The following is a 25798-nucleotide window of genomic DNA, read 5'->3' on the forward strand; positions in this document are numbered from 1 at the left end:
AAATTGTTTCAGTTGCAGGGACTAGATATGAAGATATATTTTCCTACTCTCTTCCAGTGTAGTGGTTTATACTGAACATTGTAAAATATAAATGGAAGGATTATTTTATGTACAAACAGTGACTTTTCATAATATATTGTATCCCACTTTGGTGCTTCAAAGGGTCATCAAAATGAAGAGCAATTTTTAATAAGTGAGAATGTGATTAATGTGTAGTTGCTGACACGAGAAAGCAGTTGATTGTTTTCAGAGCTGATTAGAACAAAGGAAGGATAAACATTCTAGGTTTCCTTTAGGTTTTGCTCTTCAGCAGTATTTCTACAAAATTCATCCCTGGTACATGGAAAAAGTAGTTCAACTCTAATGAGTAGAAGGCGCAGTAGAGCTTAGAGTAAGAAAAAAAGAAATAGCAGGATAGTACTCTTTCACCTATAGAGTATAACACAGTCTATTTAACAGAAACAAATAAAAAGCAGGCTGCTGGATTGACAGTGTGGACCTGAGCATCTTCAAGTATGTTTTAATGAAAAATTGCCAAGACAGACTAGAAAACAGACTTTTTTTACATATGTAATAATGTTTTGAGTAGTTAATGTGTTTGCTAAATTTTATTGGCACCGTGTTAAGTAATAACAAATATAAGGAACATTTGAATTTGTATATTTAATGATTTTAGAAATTTAAAAATAAATAAATAAATTTGCTCTTTGCTTCTGCATGTGATTATGTAGGTGTGCTGCTGCTGGCTTTACACGTGGTTGATGTTGTTAAGTATGTCAGCAACAGTGTTGGTAAGCTTTGTGGCCCCAATAGTGGCATTGGAGAATTTTTTACCTCCTGTAGAGTGAGGACACCCTGATACCTTAAAAATGATGCATGGGTAGTATGAGAGTCTCCAACAGTTTAGTTTTGGCTGTGTTTTCTCCATGCACAAAGGGGAGACTACACATGAAACAATGTTTTCAGTTTGGTTGCTAAAATGAATGAATGAAATAATTATATTTGAAGGTTAATTATGAACATGTTTGTAAGGATGTTTCTTTACTGAACTCTTGTTATTTGAATTAAACTGCTCGCTTCTTTGAGGTTCAATAGCAGCGTCTCAGAACCAGGGGGACCAACAGATACTTGAGACCTTGCAAAATGCAGTGTTTATTTTGCTTTCTAAACCTGTAGTTATCAGGAATACTTCCCTCTTAGCCTTAGCCCCTGTTCAGCTTCCGCTGCCACAGAGAACTGGAGCCTAAAAGTACTTCAGCAGCCTGATCCAGATGCATTTTTGCCTGAGATGTAACGCGTGTCGAAGCAGACCTTGTGTTTGGTGTTGCAGGGAGAGTGCTCCGATTGCTCTGCATTTCTGCCCTCTGCTGCTTGCTGATCTCCTGGGCAGAGGGTGCCGGCTCCTGCTGCTGCTGCTGCTGCTGCTGCTGTGAATGCTCGCCCTGCTGATCCAGGCACAAGGATAGGAACCGCCTGGGCCTGTCCTAAGCAAACAGGTCCGGGGGAAAAAGTGCAAGCCTGACCTATGCCGTGGCCAAAGCAACAAGGAGAGATGAGGGTGTCATTTTGTAGTAAATGTAGGTGTGGTGCCTCAGCAAGAAGCCAGAAAGTGTCCTTGATGCCTTTGCAAAACTATTCTGTGTGTATGTCTCAGAGTCTTTCGGTTATATGCTGCTTGCGGGGAAAACAGCTTTAAAAAACAAAACAAAAGAAAAGAAATTAAATCTGTAAGAATGCCTTTAAATTACTTATTTTTTTTGCTTGCAGTGGAAGTTTCAGGTAAAGAACTTATAAGCATGTTTAGTCCTAGAGGTGTTAATGTGGTGAATTTTCTGACAAATCACTGAATATCTTGTTTGGCTACATAAACTTTAAAGCCCAATGCCCAATTTCTCAGTAAAATGACTGTATTTTCCTGTACTCTAAGCATGGGCAAAGTTTTGTGTGCCTGAATATTGGACCCAGGTAAGATTACATTTTGAAATTTGGTAGTACCCCCCCCCCCCTTTTTATATCATCAGTAAAAACTGGTGTGCATCTTCTAGCTGGGATGGATTTTCTGCATCTCTTTTTGATTGTTCCTGAAAAGGTTTCAGGATGAAGAAGTTTTTGATACTTTTGGTAGTCAGAGGTTGGCATTTCTAGCACAGCTTTCTGTACATACATTTATTTTAAAAATGCAGCAGATAAATTTTAAATACAAGATGATAAAGTGCTCTAAAAATTTGTGCAAAAACAAATATTGCCATTTGGAAGCTAAAACAAATTTTTTTTGTGGTTAGGAATATACATCTGTAATTTGATCTTTTTTCCCAGGCCTGTGAAAGATAGATAGGTTGTAGGAACGATAATACAAAATAAAACTGTGCTGTTGGGATAAAATAAATCTGCAGGAAGAAAAATAGTTTGATAACTATGTTGTGGTGTTTTGTCTTTTCAGCTAGATACTATTCCTGTGCTCATGTGTCTTTTAGATTGTATAGATGTGGTGTAAATAAAAGCATGCTGATGTACGTAGGTAGTTTTGGTTTGTTCTTGAAATTGTTATCAGAGCTTGAAAAATGTCCCCATTGTAGAAAACTAAAGCTGCCTTACTGTTTAGAGGCAGAATGAGAGGATAGATGTTGAGTTTTAAATCTTATTGCAACCTGTCATTTCAATAGTGTGGCTGAGTAGAAAACCCTGCCTTAATTACTCTTGAGGGAAGAGTTATATCAGTTTTTTTTGTTTACTTTCTTTGTTTCCTTCTACTGTGTCTTGGCTATTTTGAAATAGCATGCTGTACACAAACCTTTGTGTTCACCAGATTCTCTTCACCCCCACATCCTGCCCAGCAGTGATGTCTCATCTTTGGGTGTTACACATAATTATGTTGAATGGTGAGAGTCACACTGACCTGTACTGTGTCTGCTGATTGTTGCTGATGAATTCATAGGTAGCAGCACTGGAGGGATAAGATCCATTTTGACTTGTACTTCTTCTACCAGACTACCAGTGGTCTTTGAGAAGTCTGTTTTCAGACTTGGACAAATCGTACTGCTTTGCTTCAAAATGGTCCTTTTTCTCTCATAAAATTTTCTAATCAAGACCTGGGACTTTAACTGGTATTAGGAACTTATATTTTAATATGAGGTGACTAATAGAGTAGTGCACTAGACACTAGCCAAGGCAAGTCCTCATTTTTGTCAGGAAAAGTATGCGTTGTGGTTACACTGGATTGGGTAATATTGGGAATTCTCACCACCTAATGCTCAGAGAAAACAGTCTAAAAATGAGAAACATTTTGTTTTAAAAGCAAGGATTATGATTTTTACATGTGTAGCAGTAGATTAAGAAGTAATTAACAGTATAGGCATATCTTGTGAAGTGAGTATGAAAATTAACTTAAATATTCACTGAAGTTATCAAATATTGCATCTCATTTTGAATGGAATTTGCCTTAAATGAGACATAAGCTCCTGGGTGACTTCACAGTCCTGCACGGATGAACTGCATTTATTATATGGTTTCAGGTTGTTTTTTCTGGTTTGGAGATTGAACATAAGATGGGATTGAACAGGAATGGGCAGGACTGATGTACCAGGACATCACTCCTGTTGTCTGAAATGTTTGAACACTTTGTGTGAATTCAACTAGCTGGAGCTAGTGGGAGTCTTTACATTTATTTCATCAGACTGGGAATGGAGCCCAAAGCCGGTTTTATTTGTCATTGTTGTCACTTTGATAAAGAGCTGATAGAATCAGTTGTTACACAGGAGCTTCTTTGGAAAACTGGAGAAAGCTCATTTAGACACAGACTGTGAACATTTTTAATGTTTCCATCCTTGTCGGGGCAAAACTGGGCTTCTGCATGTATCCCCATGTGATTGGATAGGCTGATGTCTTTCTGCATCTGCCAAGGTCTTTCCAGTATTTCATGTGCTGCTCAGAGCTTTTTGAGTTGCTCCAAATATTGTATGTAAATGGGCAAAAAAGCAGACAAAGTTTCCCAGGGTTTTTTTGTTTTTGTTTTTTTTTTTTTTGTTTTTTTTTATTAAACAAATGAAAATGTGAGCCAATGATGATGATGCCATACTTATTTAGCCCTTATTGGCTTTGTGTGATTTTAAGATGTTTTTCAAATTAGGGATGATTTTTATAGAGACATAAGAGTATATATCTAAGAGGACTGAAATATGAAAAATGCATTGATTCCTGTTAAAATACCTAATAATAATGAAAGATTAATAGAAAATCTTTTACTTGAATAATTTCTGTGCATTTTGTATCCATATTGCAAGTCCATCAGAGAATATAGCTCAATCTAATGTTGCATTTCACTTAGTAGAGCCTAATCAGTTTTCAGTATGTGACATTACTTTCATGTTTTTAACCTACTTTTCACTTCAAATTTTGAATGAATGATGAGATTCATTAGTTTAGTGTTCAGAAAAGATCATTTATGGATTATCATTGGTTAAACAGAGGTTCAATTTTAAATTAGGTTTTCTTTAAGGGTTTTCTGTGCTATGTGAGTTCATAAGTGAACTATATTATCAAAACTAAACTATATTAATTTGTTATGAATGTACTTTTAATGATTGTTAACTACAGAATATTAACTGATTATAAACCATGCATAAAAGCAGTGTTAGCAAAAGGGGATTATTACTGTATGGTGTTACAGTACATAGTGGAAACTGCTAAATACAAGCCACATTGGAGTATTTTAAAAGAAAATACTGATTTAACTATCAAACTGTTTACTTGGAAATACGGATTTATTGTCAAATTGAGGTTTCTCAGGAGCAGCACTAATTCTTGTAGAAAAATTAGCATAAAACCATTTTCTACATTTGAACAGTCAGTCGTGAATAATATTAAAATATTGAAAAACAACTCCTGGAGGATGACTAAACATTTGCCTCTCACCTAAAATCCATTTCTACAATGTTAATGAGAAATGCATATATTTATACTCAAATGTGTGACTTGAGATAGTCATGGTGCTTGCTTTGGTGTTAGATTAGTTTCACAAAAAGAGGATAAATTCATGCAGGTAAGAGGACTCCTACAAAATTTCTACTGTTGTGGTAACTGTGTTGGAGACTAATAGTAGGGGTTGTGTGAGTTGTAGCTCTCTTAGCTAAAACCTGGTGCAAAAATGGCAGTATTTGGAAGGGCTTCTGGGCTGTAGCCTGTGGACTCTGAGCTTGGCGAGGCTTGAGCCTTGTACCACAAGAATGGTTCTGAGTTAATACCTCTGTCTCACAACAACCTACACTGTGGAGTAGGAAGAAGCAAAACGCTGTTGGGATGGAGCGATGCAGGTCTGCATTCGTGGAAGAACCTCAAAAGAGGACGTGGTGACGTGGGACAGTGAGGAGTGCTCACTGCCAGGCGTGGGCGCGTCACCTGCCCTTATCAGCACTTGGCCAACATCTCCCAGCATGGCCTGGCCTGAACCTGCTGAGCCCTGGCTGTGTGTGAGCTCATCTGTGGCTGATGAGCTGAGCACCAGGCCATGGGGCAGAGCTGGTCCACGTGATGGGAATGCAGCAGCACCCAGCGTGCACTGTCAGCACCACGCGAGAGGCAGGGGCCCTAAAGGCACTTGGTTTCTGTGCACAGCATGAGGGGCAAATCATGGTATCTATAGGCAAGGAGTAAGGAAACATACCACAAGCTGCCTCATGCAAATACTAAGTCTTCTTGTAAGAGGGATTTAAATCACAGAGGTAATAAGCATGCTGTTCAGGAAACTATAGAGCTGCCTTTGGCCTGGTTATGTTATCATGTCTCCATCTCCCTCATGTGGAGCCATAAACCCAGCCTCACAGTATGCCTGAATGTGGGACTGGAAACCACTTGGGTTTTGTGATTGCTTGCTTAATTTGACCTAGAGGCATTCAGGTGAAATGCTCTCTTACACAGAAAAATAAGCATGATTTTTTTTTGTTTGTTTCCCTATATGCATGAGACAAGGGTGTAATGGATGAGACTAGTTGTTTCTCTTGTTCCAGATGAATAGATGTTCATTATTTTGTGAAGCTCTGTAGATGTGGAGCACATTTCTAACATCTAAATAAATAATAAAATGAAAGGTATGAAGGACACATTGAAATTATTATTATCACTTCTTCCTTGAAAGAACAATGATGCTGTCACATGCACCTTAATAAGAAATACAACAGCCATGGTTTCATAAAACTGGAGTGTGAACCAACAAAATTGCATGAAACAACTTGCAGTTTGCTTTCAAAATGTTGGTATCTACAGTCTATGATTTGCGAGCATTTGCTAAGGCATGTTTATCAGAGCTGTATTGAGCTTGTTGCAGTATTAGTAATCACTTCATATTCCACAAATCTCTGGTTTTGTCTGTGGAATCTTTTTTTTTTTTTTCTTCTTTCACAGCTGTACAAAGATGGATGAAAAACTCATTTCTTTTTGCATGAATTTACAACCATTCAACAGTATTTCTGATGAACTGTTAAAGCTTGACTTTGGCAAGGTCTGCAGCAGAAACACATCATTAAAATAAGAATGCCATGTTACAGGAGAAGTAAGATTAATCCAGCAATACCTGTAAAAAACTTAGGTTTGTTCTTATATAGCAAACTAGTTTTCTGTATGAAATAGGAATCCCTGTAAAGCTTAGTTTGTGCTGGTATAGCTGTATCAATCTTAGGATAAGCGTGCCATTGCAGCCTTCTGAATTAAGTATTACACCTCTCTGCACTTTTCCTACATATAGCTATCTGCAAAAATGCATAATGTGGGTATAAACTTCTTTCATGGCTATGCTATGGTAAATACTTACAGGGTGCTTATTTATTTGCAGGGTGCATCTACATAAAAAAAATAGAAGTAAGGTTTTCATACAATTCTGCATTTTTTGGGTAATCGATATGTCAGTTGCCAATATTCCGTCAGAGCAATAACCACCAGAACTATTTCTTACAGCTTTCTGTCTCCTCAAACCTGCTGTCATAACTGCAGCTGTTGTCATGCCCTGGTCGACCTTTCTGTGATCTAAATTAGCTTTTAACATTAGCTTCTCTGTATTTTACATAGTTTTGATAGGATCATATTCAGGGGAAAATAAATACATAGCATGATATTGTAAAAATATTAAGATTTGTTGAAATTAAACTCCATATAGCATGGGGTGTTTTTTAGAGACTATTACATACATATGTGCTCTGTAATTATGTGAAAAACTTTCAAGAGAATGATTAGTATGTATTGTGTCTTAAAGGATTGACCGTGGTCCTCAAAATAAGAGTCGAAATAGATGTTGTTTCTGTTGTCTGTGCAGTTGCTCATGAGTGTCTATTGAAAATGCTGCAGCTGTAGAGAGTACCTGTAAAGACCCTGCTCTGGTATGGTTGAAAAATTAGTGAATTGTGTTGTAGCATTTATGATCTGAAAGAAGCTTCATGTTCCTGTATATTCATAGCTAATGCTTTTACTATCACTAGAGGGCACTAAATACAAACACTGAATTACATATCTTATCAGAAGGTATTAATTTTTTTCTTTTTTTGTTAAATTTAAATAATAAGGGACCCTTACTATTTATTAAACATCTTAGCTCCTGGGTTTTACTACATAATTCCCCTAAAGTAGTTCAAAGGAACGTCATCATCTCAGTTTGTTTAACAACAAAAAATTCTCGTATTTTATTAATAAGAATTATATATTCCAAATAAAAATATCTGAAAAATGAAACTGTATAGGCTAGTCCATAATTTTTAACAATTGTAATTCTGACAGGTCAAAGGTTTCCAAGAAAACCTTTTTAAAGCAGTATAATCGTGCTGCAGTTAGCACACTTAAAACTTCCTTAAAAAGAACTGGAGATATGTTCTACTCACTGTCATCAATTCTCAACCACCAGTGAAGTTTATCTCTTTTTGTTATCAGCATGAGACCCAGCTTTGTCTCTGTCCCGATAGCTCACTTAGGGTGTGGCAGCTGGTTGTCACAGTTGAAACAACTTCTCATATTTGTAAAATTACTAATGGTATGTTTGGGACTTTCTACTTAAATCCTACAAGCGTAGATTCTTATGTGGAACCCAGAGAATTTTTGGTGAGGCTGTTTGATTCAGTGTAGTTTTCATGTCTCTGGCTGTCCTGCTGCTTCCTCTAGTCCGGCTCTGGGTTTTGGCTGAGTCCATCCACATGCTCTTGCTTGCTGGATGAAATGACCATTCTTTTCTGCGGTGTTCTTCCAGCACTGAGTAGACTCTCCATTTTGTGGGGAAGCTTTGGTGGTGTACATACCAGCACAGCTCACAGATGGAGCTGGCTAAAGCTGTGAAAACAGTGCTGTGTTTGTGATGAGTAGGAGCTGGATTTGACACAGGTGATTACTGCTGTTCTCTCATGTGGGAAGGTCAGTCTAAAAATCATAGAATCATAGAAATGTTTGCATTGGAAGGGATCTTAAAGATTACTTAGTTCTAACTACCTGCCACTGACCTTTTTCATGTTTTAAAAGGTTCATCATTTGGCTTATGAGATTTGTTCAGGCTGTCTGTTCTTGTTTGTAGTGCATACAACCTTGAAAACTAAAACAGGTGATAAGCTCAGATGTCTACTTCTTTGCTTTACTTTCTGCTGCTTACTAGACAAGATGCACTACATCCAGCACACTTGTATTCAGAATTGATGCTCAGACATCTCTCAAAATGCTCTTTGTGCAATAGTCAATCCAAGGAGTTGCATTTGAGAGCACTGCTCTTCTCTCAAAGCTAAGTACATTTTTATATTACCCATCACTTATCTGTAGTAGGAAAGACCAAGGTGGTAAGTCTCCCATGTGACAGTTCATAAAAGTACTGCAACTGAATCAGAAAATCAGAGAATAAGGTTGAAAGTGACCCCAGTGGCTCATCTGGTCCCACCTTGTTGCTCAAATAGGACCATCCTGGAGCACGTTGCATGGGATTGAGTCCAGACGGTGCTTGAATATATCCAGTGAGGGAGACTACACAGCCTCTCTGGCAATCTGTTGCAGTGCAGTCACCCACATAGTAAGGTTCTTCCTCATGTTCAGGGGGAACTTTCTGTGCATCAGTTTCTGCTCATTGTCTCTTGTACTATTGCTTGGCACCACTGAGAAGAGCCTGGTCCAGCCTTTTAGCATCCTCTCTTCAGATACTATATACATTGATAAGGTTCCGTCTCAGTCTTTTCTTCTTGGAGCTGAACATGCACAGGCCCCTCAGCCTTTCATTGTAAAAGAGATACTCCAGCTCCCAAATCGTCTTTGCTTCCCTCTTCCAGAATTGTTCCAGGAGTCCTATGTCTCTTTTGTGCTGAGGAGCCCAGAACTGGACACAGCACTCCAGGTGAGGGCTGAGTAGAGGGGCAGGATCCCCCTCTGTGACCTGCTGGCGATGCTCTTCCTTCTACACCCAGGCTACTGCTGACCTTCCCTATGTCATCTTGTAGTGTGTGTTGGTTTCAGCCCAGTTGGTTTGAAGCAGTTTCAGCTGGCTTTCCTTGCTTCTTGTTGCTCCTTTGGTGCTAGAGAATCAGGTCTGGTGTGCTGTGTTTTCTTATTTTCATTATTCTCCACAGTAGCTGTAGGATTATAAGTTAAATAGAGTGAGGTTTTTCTTTTACTACAGAAGATTTTCTCTGTCACATTTATAATATTAGCAAGGTTTTTTTTCTACACAATGTACATAATAGAAATTAGGAAAAGAGGTACTAAAACTGTGTGCACTGTTCCATTACGTGTGTTGCCAGAATAAGAGGTTTAGAGCCTCTCTTTTTATTTAGAGTCACAGAAGACACAGATTTTTGGGCATGACAGTATCACTATGAAATGCCCTGTTGTGACTTTACATACTCTTCACGGTTCCTACTTTCTTCAGTGTAGTTCACTTAGTCATGATCCGTGCTCCTTATTGATGGCGTCCTTGCAGACATTAAATTCCCTGAACTGTATGTAGTTTTCCCCTTAAATTCCCTGAGCTGTAGTTTATAGGAATGATGTCAATATTCTAAACAAGCAAGGCTGCTGGTGGTGACCTTCACATCCTCACAGTTTATCCCATGAAACCTCTCCTCCTCCCAGTTGTTTCTGTTCTCAGGAAATTTTAACTCTGGAAATTTTCACGGTAGTGACATAATTGCAGATCATCAAAGATATTTAGTACCATGAAACAGTTTGAAGTCTTGCAAAACCTTACTTAAAACAGTCCCGTTAGATGAAGACAGCCTGTTTATGACCATTAGGACAGAGTCTATAACAGATTCTTAGCCCACTCAATGTGCCTTCTCTCAACATTGAGAGTTGTGCAGAATATTTTACAGTTATAAATCAAATGCTGTATGACAGTACAAGAATATTATGCTTAAACACATAAATGATACTGACTGGCATTAATTACGCTTTTATGTCTCACTTCCTTATTGAGCAAAACCAGGAATATGTACATATCAGCTTTTCTGCCATTATACTCAGGACTGGGGTTTCATGAAGTGGTCTGAACCGACCTATCCATCTTGCTTGGGAATTTTAAGTAGCAAAAATTAACATTTTTGAAGTCTTTAAAAGTATGCTAAAACTTAACATGGCAGCTCCTGGAATCTCTGCCGCCTTTTCTTATGACTTCTTTGGGGAAAGTTGTCCAAAATCATTGATTAAATAATAGCTAACTTTTGCTAAGGGTGTTAAGGGACTTCATCATCTTTGAGTCTTTCAAGGTCATTGTCTTCATTCTTTCAAAACACATAACAGTGCTCATTAAAAACTTTCTTCTTTTTTTTTCTCTGAATTATTTTATTACTCACTTACTATAATTTCAAATTACACTTGTCCCATTTCCATATACTTTGATTGATTGGAACCATTGTAGAAAATGTCATTATGTCCTTCCTCCCCCATATTTTATCTTCATGGATGTATATTTGTATGAAAAACAAGAATCCCTAAATTTTTTTTTTTAATCTTGAATTCCTCTAGGTATTTAGTTAGTGGCAGCTATTTGCGATGCACTCATCTATCCACCATAACCTCCTCTAAAGCTAGTTATCCAATGATTGTAACCTGGGAATTCAAGAGGAAAATCAACCATAACCATTCTTGTAAATAAGAGCTGGTGTGAATTTCCTCACTCTCCACAACTGAGATCATGTTGCCAAAGTCAGGGGGCATGCTTTCTAAATCAGTGAAGTTATATAATTCAATTCTATTACAGCAATCATTAATTTTATGAGGTTGAGACTATGAGTCTTAAAAAAATAGTAGAAGTCAGTAATAAGCAGTGCATATCAGGTGTAATTGCCTTTTATCAGTATAGTTAATATGGAGCTAGAGTGAATTGATGTAACATATATTTACATGGAGGAAAATGTTTTTTCCTGGTTTTGTATCAAAGTGACCTAGCTAATAACTTCATAAACACCATTCTTCAATAAATTCCACCAACTGTTACTCAGTAATTCTTGTAGAAGTATCTTTGTCTCCTACGTTAGTGGGGAAGAAAAAAAAAATTTATGACTTTTTAATACGTGCTCAACAGCTGGTGTAATTTACATACCAGCCATTCTAAATAGTTCTTATCTGAATCAAGTTCTTTTGGGAACAGTTCTTTGGGAAGAGTTGTTAATATTTCATGAGGCAGCAGCCTTTAGTAGCAAAGTTAGAAAAAAATATTTAAGACTTGACTTTTTTATGTCTTCTTATACAACCTATTGCAACCAAAACTCACATGCTTCATTCCTAAAGTAGCCAAAAGTTAATTTACCATTTTCTAAGTCATGCTTGAAATTGTTTCCGGAAGAGGAAGGCATCATTTTTCCACTTTTGTGTTGATGCTGGGTAGGTGGCAGCAGTGCTCTCTTGTGCGTGATAGGAAGACAATGAAACACAGATGTAGAGAAGCTCTGTATTCAGCATTACGAAGTTGAGCTGGAACAATCAGGAGAAATATTTTCTAAAAGTTTCTTTTGATGTGTTTAATGTCTTGCTGAGTGTCTAGTAACCCCAGGTCTGTTTTCAAAACTTAATTGTTTTGTAAACATCTAGCTTCATCCATTCAGAACAAGTATAACTGTGCATATTAAAATGTGCCAGAAAAGTTTTTTATTATCTATAAAATTTATTTATTAAGGCAAACAGTATGCCTTCCACAAGAAAATACTTTTAAGTACTGATGATCTGTTGATTGTATCCAGTTGTCCTACTGCTCTAGGTTTCTCTGCTGTAAGGAAGAGATTTGTTTATATAATATTTTTCCCTATTGATCTTTACAGGTTCAATTCTTTTTGAAGCACTTAGTGTTGCTGACTACTTCAGCCAAAACCTCTCTTATGACCATTCTCAGTCAGCATGTTCCAGTGAATCAGCAGTGTGGGATTAGGCTGAGCACTGCACCTCATTCAGCTTGTTCTTAGACATTTGCCCATTGTCACTCTTTCTTTCTTTTGACACAACAAAGACTGAAATTTGCTGGAGTAGTGCATGTGCCTTGCACAGAGTGGAGCAAGATAATCAGAGAACCATAGAATGGCTTGGGTTGGAAGGGACTTTAAAGATCATCTAGTTCTAACCCCCCCTGCCGTGGGCATAATGTATTCCTCCTTTCAAGTTTTGGTCTCTGAGTGGCAGATGGTGGGATCTTTCATTTAATGCTTGAGTCAGCTCACTGACACACTCCACTTTCAATCAATCCCTTCTTTTTTTCAATGATGTATAGCTGTAATTGATTATAATAATCTGCTGAGGCAGAAAGAGCAAAAGTTGAATAAATACAGTGAGAATTTGAGGACTCTTATTATCTCACTTCTTACATCTCCATGGAAGCTTAACATTTACTGGGAATTGTAAGACACATGACTTGCTTTAGCTTTATAATAACTGCATTTACCTCTTTAAATAAAAAGCATTAGCAGCCTGGCCCAATAGTCTGAGGTGGTTAACTTTTTAATGTAGATGACATAAAAGCCAAAAACATTCATTGTTAAAGCACATCATAAACTACTCAAGAAATATAGATCTATTTATGCTGGGTTTCTTTCCCATAAAAAACACCTCAAAAATATATTTTTCTTCCATATGAAAAAATAATCCCACTAGGCAATCCAGACAGATGTATGCACAATACTAATTTTGACTGCTTGGATGGTGTGTCCATTGAAAACTGGTTAATGCTGCTGAAGTGACGAGACTTTAGCCCAATTATTTTTGAATGGCATGTGAATGCTGCAGGCAGGGATGCCATTAGGAAAGGGCATTTGCTGTCCGGGAGGGGGAAAAAAAAAAAATGAAAAGAAAATAAGAAAAAAAAGTATCCCATGCCCAGGAGAGTCCCCAGAATCAGCCAATGAGAAATTACCATAGATCATGGTACCAGCCCTGTGGATTTATATCTTTTAGGGTGACACACTATTGGCTGCTAGTATGGCTCTATGGGAGGGATCGCTGCCACTGTCTGTGGCTTCCTCTTCAGGTCCTTATTTGGTAGCTGTTGATAGAGCAAGTCTTTGAGCAGCTGAGCATCTTGACATACATTATTCATTAAATCCTGGTGTTCAGGAAATATGCATATCCCTAGCTCTTCAGAAATTTCTTCAGCTCGTACAAAATGTGTCTTCAACGTTGCCTCTGAATGCTTGGAGTTTCACAAATGGCATTTATACAATCGGAAGACCACACGGTTGGATTTCACTTCAGTATGCCTCCTGAGCACACAGTTGCTGAGAACCTGAAGACCAGCAAAAAGAATTAGGAGAGGGAGGACGGAATCTTTATTCTTGGAAGTCTTTTGCAGTGTCAGATAGCAAAGAACTGATAGCTTAGATTGGTAGTATAGAAAAAAAAATCGAAAATGCCTGAGGCAAACTATTTACTCTCAGTTTCTTGGGGCTACATAAAGGTAGGATTTTGTTTTACCTTTTAAGAACTTTGATTTATGGTGCATGATTGCATGATCACTTTATAGCGTGAGGATTTGGGGGTGATACGATTATGAATAATTTGAAGTGAAAAATCAGACAACAAGCCTTTGTTCAGCAAGAAGAATGAACTGCACAGTATAGTCTTTCTTAGAAACTGTGCTGGGACTTTTAAAATAATATTACTTCGAAGAATGATTAGACCAAATCTAAAGCCAAAGAAATTAAGAACAGTTTTGTGTTCTTTCAGAAAAAGGTTGCTACAAAACTATATTTCTAGCCACTAAAAGGTTTTAAAAAACTCCAAATACCAAAATCAGAGATACTATACTATAGAAGAGAGCATGAGTAAAGAAGCTGAGGATAATGGGTGGATGCATGACTCATACTGGTTTTAATAGCTGAAGAAATGTGAAATTATGAGTACTGTGTTTCAACAGCATTTTTGGTAGCCTCTGTGACTGTGACAGCTTATTGATTAAAACCTTGGAAATTGCCATCTTTTAATACTGATCTACGTTGTTACATGGGGCAGTGTGAACTAACTTGAAATAGCAATACTGCTAGAAAATGGAATTAAATAAGCTTTATCTCTTTTATGGAAAAGTTTTGCATCAAGGAGTTAAATCAGTGTGCCTGTCAACACACAGAACTGAAATCCACTTAATAGGAAACCACATCTGAGCTTGGTTTATCCCTAAAAAATTATGTTTGTACTTAAGAAAAATGCTGCTGCTTGTATACTTTTATAATTGTTATTGAGTGTGTAAAAAAAAATATCCTGTGCTTGATATACCATACATGTACCAAATCATTCTGCTTTAAAGAAATTCTGATTTCTCCTGAACTAAATAAAGCATATGTGGAATTAAATGACTAAGAATAGCACAAGCATTACATTTACACAATTGAATTTCTTTTATTAATACCTACTTTTACAATAGATATGTGTCTTTTAAAATAGAAATGTTAAGCTTGATTATGTCCAATTATGAGTATTTTCAGCTAATGCTGAATTGTTGCAATTGATTATCAAGGATTTTGATCAGTCATCTGTGAAGAAATTCATCCCATTATTCTAGCTAGGTAGATTACTTTCTTGTTTGCCAAAGCAATAAGATGAAATTACTTTACATTTCAGCTAAAAATAATTTATTGTAATTTACTAGAAAGTATTTCCTGCATTTCTAGGCAGCTGTTGTCATGTTCCTCTTGCTAAATCAGAAAAATTCAATCACCAATTAAAAAAAAAATTAAAGTTCACTATTACTGTTTAGCCTTTAGAATTCATAGGCTTTTTTCTAATTGAAGTTTAGCAGAGACCATGGTGTAATTGAGTACACATGGGGAAAAAATGTTCTTTGTACAGAGACTGTCCTATACTGTCTACAGACAATGATTTTAGTTAAGAAGCTAAGTCGTCCGTAAGCACAATTTTATTACAGCGCTTTTTGAGAGAAAAAAATGTGAGAAGAAGCAAAGACATTCTATTTTTTGTGACATTCCAAGCAATTATGTAGAGAATTTATGAAATTCTGAAGATTGAAATATCTTAGTCCCAGATTGTAATATATTCTAAGATGTATCTTATTGTTTGTAATACAAGATATAACACTGTATATGTTTCTATCCCTTATTATATACATATTTCTGTGTACTTCAGGCTGTACTTTATCTCCTGTGAATTATATTTTGGAAAATAGGAATGCTTACCCCTGGTTTTTGTTGAATATCTTTTACTGAAAAAAATGAGCACCACTATCATAATGACAGCCTTTGAGATATCTGCCTTTCTGTAGCTTGTTATAAAAACCAGTGCCTGGCCTTGATACCAATTAAACCCATGGGCTTTCAACACAAACCTTTAGCTATTAAGAATGCTGTTAATGTATCCAGAATGCTGCTAAAAATCAAAGATGGTTTTGCATCGATAAGCACTACAGACACAAGCCTTATGTTAATTTGTAAGGCTGACTTATTTAAAATTCCTTGTTATATTGTACAATACAAGCTTTTCAAATCTAGTAATATAGTTTATTTGTTTTGAGATACAAGTATGTTCTAAAAATAACATTGGTAGGTATTTCAGAAACAAAACATAGTCATGTAAGTTGAATGTTGCAGGTGTTAGTAGTATGTTGCATGGATGTATTCTATTTCATGTAAGTTTTTTGAAATGTTACCTAGAAAAGAAGCAGCTGCAAAGGCTGAAACTGGGATCCTTGCCCCACAGGTTTGGGAGCTAGTGCTATGAGGGTCGCCTGTCACTTTTGAGGATTTTTATTCCAGCCTCCTCTGGACTTGGAACTTGATAAATGCTCAAACTGAAGGCCAGGCAGGACTAGGCTTTTTGGTCCATGTTTCACCTTCAGTATTGGTGCCAAAGGCTGTGTTGGAGGCAGCCTCTTTCCTTCTCTGCAGGAACAGAAAGCCTGTATGGAAGAGACCCTGCTGCTGCAGAGTCTACAGCGAGAGTGGTTCTGTGTGCTTCCTCCACACAACTAGCTGCTTCTTTACTTAAGCTCTTTGTTATTGAGTCAAGAGCTTTACACAAAATTTGTAAAGTCTTCTAAAGTGTAAACAATAACCCGCATATGTATAAAGTGTGTGGTCCAAACTCATTCATGGCCATAAATCAACTCCATTTAGATCTTGAAGTTAGTGATTCTTTCTAACATACATTCAAACTCTTCTAAAAATTCTATCAATGCTCTGGTTGCCATCTGGGAACATGGTTACTCCAAAAGTTTGTCTGTGTTTTTCTGTGTGTCTTTGCTGGCATCAGAAAAGTATCGTATTTTTCAAAAAACTCCTCCAGGTAGGCTTATCCTAGGCTGACAGCAGTCATATAAATACAGAGATGTGCACACATTGGGCTTTAGCCCAGAAAGACCTAAACTACAAACCTCTTCTTGGGAACTTAAAACAATTAGGAAATTGTTCTCAGTTAATTATCATTAAAGTATGTATCTTTATTCTCAGGTATTACAGTTTTTGCTAGAGCAGACTTCTTAGGGAGATAAAGGTGCATATCTACTCTTTTCACTTTAGAGACATTTTCAATGATATTGGAATGCTCTGCTGGTATTTGCGTTGAGGCTCTGCTCTTTCTTATTCCCCCCATCCCCTTAACGCCAGCTGAAATTAACATTTAAAATAAATAGAAACAAATGAAATTTTTAAAATTCTGCCTAAGGAAATATTTTCAGGGTATTTCTTAAGAAAGAGCTTATGGCTCTATTGCTCTGACATCAGTATTTGGCAGTGAAAAACTGTATCATTGACTTAATGGGCATTTTATTGCTAGTTCATTTTCAGGGTGATTTTCTAAGGATGTAGTCAAGGACTGTTACATTCCAAAGGACGTATGTGTCATTTTTCCAACCCAACACTGCCTAGTGGGATGTGTGAAAATCTTTCTTTCTGAGAAAAATACAATATATGCATAGATCTGCCAAAAACCTCTGCTTCCTCCCCATGCTGAGCTCACATATCATAATTAAATTGTATGGTTTAAATGTTTATTAATAACAAGAGTTTTGATCTTAATGATTTATTTTCTTATTTGGAAAGTATATTACATTCAGATTTTTAAAATTCTTATTCAACATATCATCTTTAATATTTACTGCTGTTAGGAACAAGATGGTTTTATGTCCTCTTTGACTTGTTTTGAACATAACATGCAGCGTGTTATTTGCAGGAGGCCAAATTATGAGATTGTGGATTCTAGATAAGTTTCAAGCACTTTGGGGTGTTTCTTGAATAAATAAAACATTGTTGGCTCATGGATGTAACCAGCTTTTCTGGTTGGCAATAAGAGCTTGTGGGACCCATGAGAGGCGAACTTTCATTATTAAGTAATTGTGCAGAGCTGTGTAAGATGTGTATCTTTGAAACAAGTCATTATTTATGGGTGCACTTGGGCCCAAATTAAATCTTTGAGAAATAGGTAAAAATTGGGAAAAAATAATAGGGTCGCATTTGGTTTTGCTGTTTTGATTGCTTTTTTCTTAGAAAAAGGAATTTTTTTTCCTCAAAAGGCAAGTTATGAAACATAAGTGGACTGAGCAATATACAGATACAGTGAAACAGAGTATAAACAAAAGAATGACTGAATATCTTGATTACTGTTTGTCTCTCATGTTTGATTTTTTTAATATTCTCAAAGAGCGTTATTGTTCTGCATCAGCCACTGCTGTCTGCATATGGTCTTCAGCTTCATCTGATTCAATGGCAATGACGGTTGTAAGGCTTTGTCACATAATTAGAAAAATTAAAACAGTTCTCTAAACTCCTGCTTAGTCCAGAAGTTTTCATGTCAATTAAAGTTTTGGTCCTGTGGCATCAGCAACATGTGGAAGAGTATGAGAAAATTGTGCAGCTACAGTTCTTCTAAGCCAAAGGCATCTCCAATTGAATTTACTCTCAGCAGGAGGGCCTTACAGAGGCTGAGGGACTTGTTCCACTTTACACCCTTGTTCAGCAGTTACACAGACTATTCTGCAGTTCTCATGGTTGAGAAATGGTTGAGTTTTCATATTCTACTGACTTGTGGGGTGATGGGAGGTGGGAAGATGAGGGTTGCAACAGACTAGTGGGGAACACAGCACTAGAAAAGAATGTTATCTACCTTGCATTTGCTGTGGATATTCATACAACAAATACTGAGCTGAAAATTCTTAAAGAGTATATGCTACATAAGTTCCATAAGATGATTTCCAGTATGAAATGACAACCCTCTCTACCCACTCCCTGAAGTTAAATTTATTACTTGGAGGAAGAAAAAATCCTTCCTATTTCCTATGTCAGGCACCTGCAAATACTGATTTGTTCCTCCTTCAAAGCTGGAAAACCTTTAAGAAGACATCCTGAAGAGAACATGCCAGTGGTAGCTAGATGGTCTTTTATTCCAGAGTGTCAGACATGACACAATTAGTGTTTTTCTGCAGCAAAAACAGCAACACCAAATTGAGCATTATGTAGAAGTGTTTACTAGGAAATAACCAGGGAGATGAGGATCTATTGAAGTTAGGATCCAGTGAACTAGCTAATCAAATTAAGGAAGAGAGGATATTGAAGTAGTAATGGATAAACTGATGACATGCCTGGAAGTTAATGTGGTTTTGTCAGCTCCTGACATTTTATTAATATTCCTATACTCAATATTTAATTTGAAGCTGCAGTCTCTAGATGCTATCCGGAGACAAGCTATTCCACTACATCTTCAGTTTTTGTCTTATATATTACAGTTTCTCACCTTTTGTGGGAACAGAAGAAAAAGTGTGAAAGCATGACTTAAGTGTCTTAAGTGTTTAAAAGTCTAAAAGACAGACTTTTAAGAAAAACATCTTGGTATTTTTGGACCAGTCATTATATTGCTTGGTAAACTTGGCTTGAATTTTCAACATTTGACATTGGTGACAAACATTAGGCGTTGCTGAAGAGGTTGAGACTGCTTTTGTCTAGAGTGCATAGCTTGGTAGTTCTCATATTATGTGTAGCTGTGTTTGCAGTATGGTTCTAATTTCCAGACATGTGTTGAGCACTTCCTAGCACATGGCTATATCTGAGATCAAAGCTGAGCCTTTGGCTTGTGACTAAAGTAGGATTCAGTCTTTGTTGCTCTGGAGCTTCCTGAGCTGATGACACGTCAAGATGGCAGCAAAATGCAGTGACTAATGGTTAGAATGTTTTATTAAAGGTAATTTTGTTGGGCACATTGTGAGCAATATGGTAATTGGTGGCTTACAAAGATATTGTGAAGAAAATAACACCTTTCATTATTCAAGGCTACTTTGAAGAAATAGCTTTGATGATTCCAGTGGAATGGAAATGGGATGGTTAATATTTACTACAGTGGTTTATCTCCTTTGAAGAAGAATAAACTATAAATTACCAGTTTTCAACATAGAAGAATGTTTACATGTATATACTCTAAGGGTAGCTATTCCTTGATATAATGGATAGTCATGACTGCATGGAGAAGGTAAAAGATGATTCTGAAAGTTGCACAAATCATTTTGCTTTGTTAAGAGAAAAAATGACTGAGAAATCTACAACAAAATAAAAGGATGGCACAATAGGAGGCAAAATTCAATAATGACAGATGTATGCTAATTTTTATTGGCAAGAGCTGGAATTATTTGTAATTGTTGCAGTCTTCTGTTTGTTGGTAATATCAAGGCAGAGCTATAGTCAATGAAAATGCATCTCAGACAGTCAGAGCTGTATTATGCAATTAACATGTGAAGCATAATACCACAAGATATCATTTCACCCTGGAGTCTAGAAGGAATCACGAAAGGCTCAGTGATATGTACCTAATTAATTATACATTTAATGGAATATTAGTATCTGCTTTTATCCTGTAGATTGCCTAGAGTGAGTTGCTAGGAGGGAAATAGAAGGTGTTTCCACAGATGGGTGTTTTCTATCCCAATGTTTTTGGAAATGCTTGCAGTTTTCTGAGATAGTAGAATGGTCAAGTCATTGGTTGAATATAATAATTTTAGGCCAGAGAAAACAAAACCTACCTCTTTTCATATTGGCTAGTCTGAAGTCAATAAGATATTTGGATTGTTTGGAGCAATGTTGTAAAGTAATTTTGAGTAGATTAATGATGAGAGGTAAGATAGGTTTGAAATGTTACCTAATAAATTGCAAAAAAATGCAAAAACATATTAATTTGCAAATCTTGTGAGAGAACTAGTTGAGAACAGCTCGGATATAAATACATTTGTATTTACTTTCCAAATTAAAATTGAAAAATTAGAAAGGCAATATTATAACTTGTGTGTGTGCAGATGCATTAGAGTTTTTAGTTACTAGTAGGACACTGTACCTCAGTCATTGAATCACTGTGGTGTATTTTAAAAGGTTAAGAATGACATTGTCCAATCCATGAATAAGTTGGTTGGGTGGATCATTGGTGCCTGTGATTTCTGCTTATGCAGTATATATTCTTGATGCCATAGTGTATATATATATATGATATATATTCTTATGCTATGTTCTTTCCCCAGTTATAAAGTGACTGCATGTTCTTATTCTAACTAAAATATATCTTGATGTAGCTAACTTTACACTTTTTTGTTTTCTTTTCCAGTTTAAAAGAATGCTCAACCGTGAGCTAACCCACCTCTCTGAAATGAGCAGGTCAGGCAATCAGGTCTCAGAATATATATCAAACACTTTCTTAGGTAAGACTATGAAAAGCTAACTTTTTTGCCTTTGGGGGGTTTTTACGTTTCTCTGGGCTGTGTTAGAGCCTAAAAGCAAGTGGATTTCCACATTAATTTCTGGTTTCAGGAACTGTGCATTTATCATGTTGTCAGAATTTGTGCAGAGATCAGGTTAGATCCACTTCCTCACAGCTCAATTAAATTACTTTCCCTGTCTGTGTAATTGCAGATAAATATTCATGTACATATTAAAACAACTATACTGATACTATGTTAAGAAATTAATATAATGACTTTTAGAGAATCACAGAGATTCACAGAATGTCCTTCTGAGTTGGAAGGGACTCACAAGGATCGTCAAGTCCAACTCTAAAGTGAATGGCCCATACAGGGCTCAAACCTACAACCTGGCTTTATTAGCACCATGCACTGACAAGCTGGGTTAGTCTCAGAGTGGTAATTATATATGTATTTATATATTAAAGAGAATTCTACCACTTTATTTTTCTACTGGAATTATTGCAGAGGTTTCAGTTTGCTGGAAGCACATAAGTGCATGTAACCTCATAAAATCTCACAGCAAGCAGTTAAGATATTTTGGTATTCCTTGCCTGCACATGCACAGTTAGGTGCATGTGACTAAATAAACATCTGAATAGACTTTTTCCAGAAAGTATTTGCAGCTCAAGATCTTGGCATGCTGGGATGAGAGCGTTAACAAAAGCCCAACACAATATTACAAAGAATATGGTTCCTTAACTATGGCTTTTTTTTTTTAATTCATGAAAATTAAGAAAACTTTTGTATTGCTGATTTTGAACATGAAGATAAAATACATGAAGATACTATGCCAATCTCAAAACATGTTTTGAGCAAAATACCATTGGTTCATAAAGACTGTATAACAAGAGATGCACAGTGAAATACATCTAAATTAGGATAACAAGTACTTTAAAAAGTGACAGTCATACATGTTAATATCCATCTTATTCTGTGTGAGATAACATAGCTCATGCTTTTTGTGACTGTTTTGGAAGGAGTGGTGTTTATGTGAAGTACATTTTATCCTGTCACCCTGCCCAAAAGGGATGGCTGAATGTGTCTGTTCAGGTGGCCCACGGTTGCAGCAGTGTGCCAACTGCTGCGGCACAGACACTGGGACAGGGACAAGGCTCTGTCACGGACAAGCAGTATTGCCCAGCTTCATGTGCCCTGAAAACCACAGTGTGCAGTTGCCTGAAAGGATGACCCACTTAGGCTGCAGAGACTGAGATGCCAGCTTCTGCTTGCTTTCGCTTGAAAGCTTGAGACTTACTTTGACAGGGTAAAGAAATGCATCCGTCAGCCTTTAGCATGAGATCTCAGTCACGAGCAGAAAGAGGGACAGAGAGGCAATCACTTCTAATTTACTGGACCATGGGTACTGTTTTCTGTCTGCATGAAAAACTAGATACTTAGAATTGTAGGTATAAGAGCAGCACAATAGTGAAAACAGCTCATCTACAGACGTACTGTTTAAATATTTTCAAAGTATGCAGTCTAAGTATGTAGGTTCTGAACATTTATGCAGAGAGAAAACTTTCTCTTCCTAAAAGTATTTAATGAGTTTATTATCTAATTTATTTTTTTAGTATGTAACTTACCTCCTCAATATCTACAAAATTTTTCACATTTGTAAGTTAGGAAGGTGTCATGAGAGAACAGGGTTTTCTATTCTTATTAAAAAATCCCCAAAAAACCAAAACCAAACTGTTTTCCTTTAGGGATATATCAATGTTCAAAGTTATTTACAATGATTATAAATATAATCTGTGTATAAGACATAAAACTCCTATATTGTGTATAATAATATGCAAAGTTTCCTTTTTCAGTATCATTAACCTGTTTTCTATGAATGGAAAATGTTTGAGAACCTGTAATTGAACACAGCATAAACAGGGTCAAGATGGCAAGCTCTCTTTTCTGGATGTTCAGATGGGCACAACCCTCTGTGCTCAAAGATACAAAAGCAGAGGCAGTCCCACAGAGTTTCTCTGGAGATTTAAGTCATTCAGACAGACACTGCCTTTCACTTGAGTTACTCTGACAGCTCAGCTAACGAACCTCTGTTTGATGGGTCTAAACTTTGTGCATATGACTGAAACCATAAACATCAAAGCACAGGCACAAGTCACAGCTGTTCATCTGTTGTCGGTTTGCACCAGACCAGGGCTGCCACGCTCCACCTTGCTCTTTCCCCTTGCAGGGAGAGTGGTGAACTCTGATGGGGTAGTCCAGGGGCTCAGTGCTCTAGGCTACAACCTGGTGACATTTCCAAAGTCTCTTCTTCATTGTGATTTCTTTGGAATTTGAGGTGTCCATTAAAAGTATCTGCTAAAGGGTAATTAAAAGAAAAAAAAAAAAAAAAAAAGGCAGGAAAAGGGGTGAAGAAGCAAAGCAAACATATAAAAAGCTCCTAATTAGAAATGGACTTGCTAACCTCATCTGGTTTCAGTCTGTATTGGAAATGAATATTGCAGAAAGGAAAAAAATACACATGTAAAAATCCCAATTTTTCTTACTTTCTTTTCAAATTTTATTTTGGCTTAAGGTTTTTTTAGCTGTTTTGGCTCATCTCTTGTGTCAGAAACATCGTTTCTGGATTTTTTTGTGGTTTTACTAGTATATTCCTTGAGGTCTAGAAAAGGTGGAGGTACATTTCAGCAAAGAAAAAGAGGTAATTTGAAGGGAGTCATTATACTCTAGGTTGAAATACAGTATGAATAAAAGAAACAAAAATTAATTCATGTTCTTAGTAGTTTTTTTCAGAAAAGCCCTTCATTGCACTAACTTGGGTTTCTTTGAAGCACATGTTTGCAGCGCTCCACAACCCCGTACTAGTTGTGCAGCAGTCCTGTGGCAGTTGCCTAAATATATTTTACTCTCATTTTAATTCTTGTCTAAAGTTTTGCTGGCACATATGTCAATAAATTTTATTAAGTGATGCTGTTGATACTGCTATGGAGGCAAAAGCCCACAGCAAAATTCAGAGGTTAACAAAGCACTCTCTTGTTTTGTCATTATTACTGACTCTAGTTGGAAAGTGCAGAAACGCTGCACTGGTGGCATGAACTGCCAGCAATCCAAAGTGCTTGTAGATGTGGCTTGGAAAGCACAAAAGGCTTTCCAAGCCACAGTTTTAGTAGACAGGACCAGTCCACAAGTATTAAATTCTTCGTGTCTTCAAGTCCTGAAAAAGTTTTCTAAAGGTTTACATGAGGACACACAGAGACAGTTTTGAAATACATTTTCAGAGATTGTTTCTCCTGAAAAAAAAAAAAATTATTTTTTCTTGCAAAGTGTATTCCTGTGCGGTTGTAATAACATTTTTATACTGAGATGATTGACCCTTTGTATAGCACTAGGGATAATGGCAGAAGTGGTAATCAGACAGTCACAAGTTGCTTTTAAAGCCAATTCAGAAATAATGAGGCAATTTGAGTAAAAGAGATCTACTTTTACTGAGGTATAGGTCTATATTTAACTTTTCATGGGTTTAGTGATCTTGATAGAAAGAATCCAGATCTTAAAAGAGGTTTTTCTAAAAATTAAAAAGTCCATAAGGTGCAACTCAAAAGTGAATTTTATAATATTTATAATTCTTTTATAAATTATTCTCTTTTTATTAATTCTTTTGAAGACAAGCAACATGAAGTTGAAATCCCTTCTCCAACACAGAAAGAGAAAGAGAAAAAGAAGAGGCCAATGTCCCAGATAAGTGGAGTCAAAAAACTCATGCACAGCTCCAGCCTAACTAATTCCAGTATTCCCAGGTTTGGAGTTAAAACAGACCAAGAAGATGTCCTTGCCAAGGTAGAGAATATATATATATGTCCTTGAAATTATATAAACAGCGTGTGGATATTTCTGTATTATTCCATCCTCTGCTTATACACATTGGTTTCAAGCTGCAGCACCAAGCATTTATATCACTTGAAATGGCCCAAATTTGTTGCAGCAGAAGAATAGCAAGTAAAATCAGAATCAGACCATAAGGGCTAATTTCAGCATGAAGACAATTTCATCTGGCATTTGTATATGCATTAAGAAGCCTTCCTATTCATAAATAGTATCTGAAGATTGAAGAGTAAACATATTGTGTAGTGTCACAGGAATGAAAATGTATAGATAGCAAACTTATTTTTAAAAAATGCACAAGGGCATATACCATTAGAACTAACCCTTCCTGTTTTTAGCTGTATCATTTTATGTGCATTCTTTTTCTTATTTTTAATGAAATTTCTTACTATTTTTTGCACCAGCAGCTAACTACTTGGTAATAACAGAAAATTGGTATAAAGGGATTTTTGATTGAGTTATGCCTCTTCTAACGTTTTCAGGAATCTTATTTGAAGAGTGTTTCTGAGACCAGGGAGAGAGCAGCAGAATTGCCCATCTCTGCACATTGCAGAGATGCACTCAGCAGCATTGCACATCTCTGGAGGTTTTCTCCTCACTGAACTTCATTGACAATAGACAATGAGATAGCAAAGTGTGTCAGTTAAACTCATTCAAGGTACTGTGGAGTTTTCCCCTCTGGAGCAATTCACTAAAGAGGCAGTGAATTTCCTGCTTAGACAAATAAAATTTGAAAAATGGGTAGATGTAAATTCTGATATTGCAAGATTAATAGCAGCTGCAGAGTTTATAGTTTAGCCCTTGCAAGGTTTAGCATGT

General features: G+C 36.6%; 1 protein-coding gene across 5 annotated transcripts in view; it reads left to right on the top strand.

The window, feature by feature from the left end:
• The window catches only part of PDE4D (phosphodiesterase 4D), a 348137-nt gene that overhangs the window by 314119 nt on the left and 8220 nt on the right, over positions 1 to 25798 (top strand). For 4 of the 5 annotated variants that reach the window (XM_058824292.1, XM_058824293.1, XM_058824294.1 and 1 more), the window contains exons 7-8: positions 21007 to 21100; positions 24762 to 24934. In XM_058824292.1, the coding sequence (XP_058680275.1) occupies positions 21007 to 21100; positions 24762 to 24934 (267 nt within the window). Of the gene's footprint in view, positions 1 to 13831; positions 13880 to 21006; positions 21101 to 24761; positions 24935 to 25798 lie in introns of those variants that run through there. The other variant, XM_058824295.1, reaches the window with a different exon arrangement.

The sequence above is a fragment of the Ammospiza caudacuta genome, chromosome Z (assembly GCF_027887145.1).
Source record: "Ammospiza caudacuta isolate bAmmCau1 chromosome Z, bAmmCau1.pri, whole genome shotgun sequence".
In the NCBI taxonomy this organism is placed as follows: domain Eukaryota; kingdom Metazoa; phylum Chordata; class Aves; order Passeriformes; family Passerellidae; genus Ammospiza; species Ammospiza caudacuta.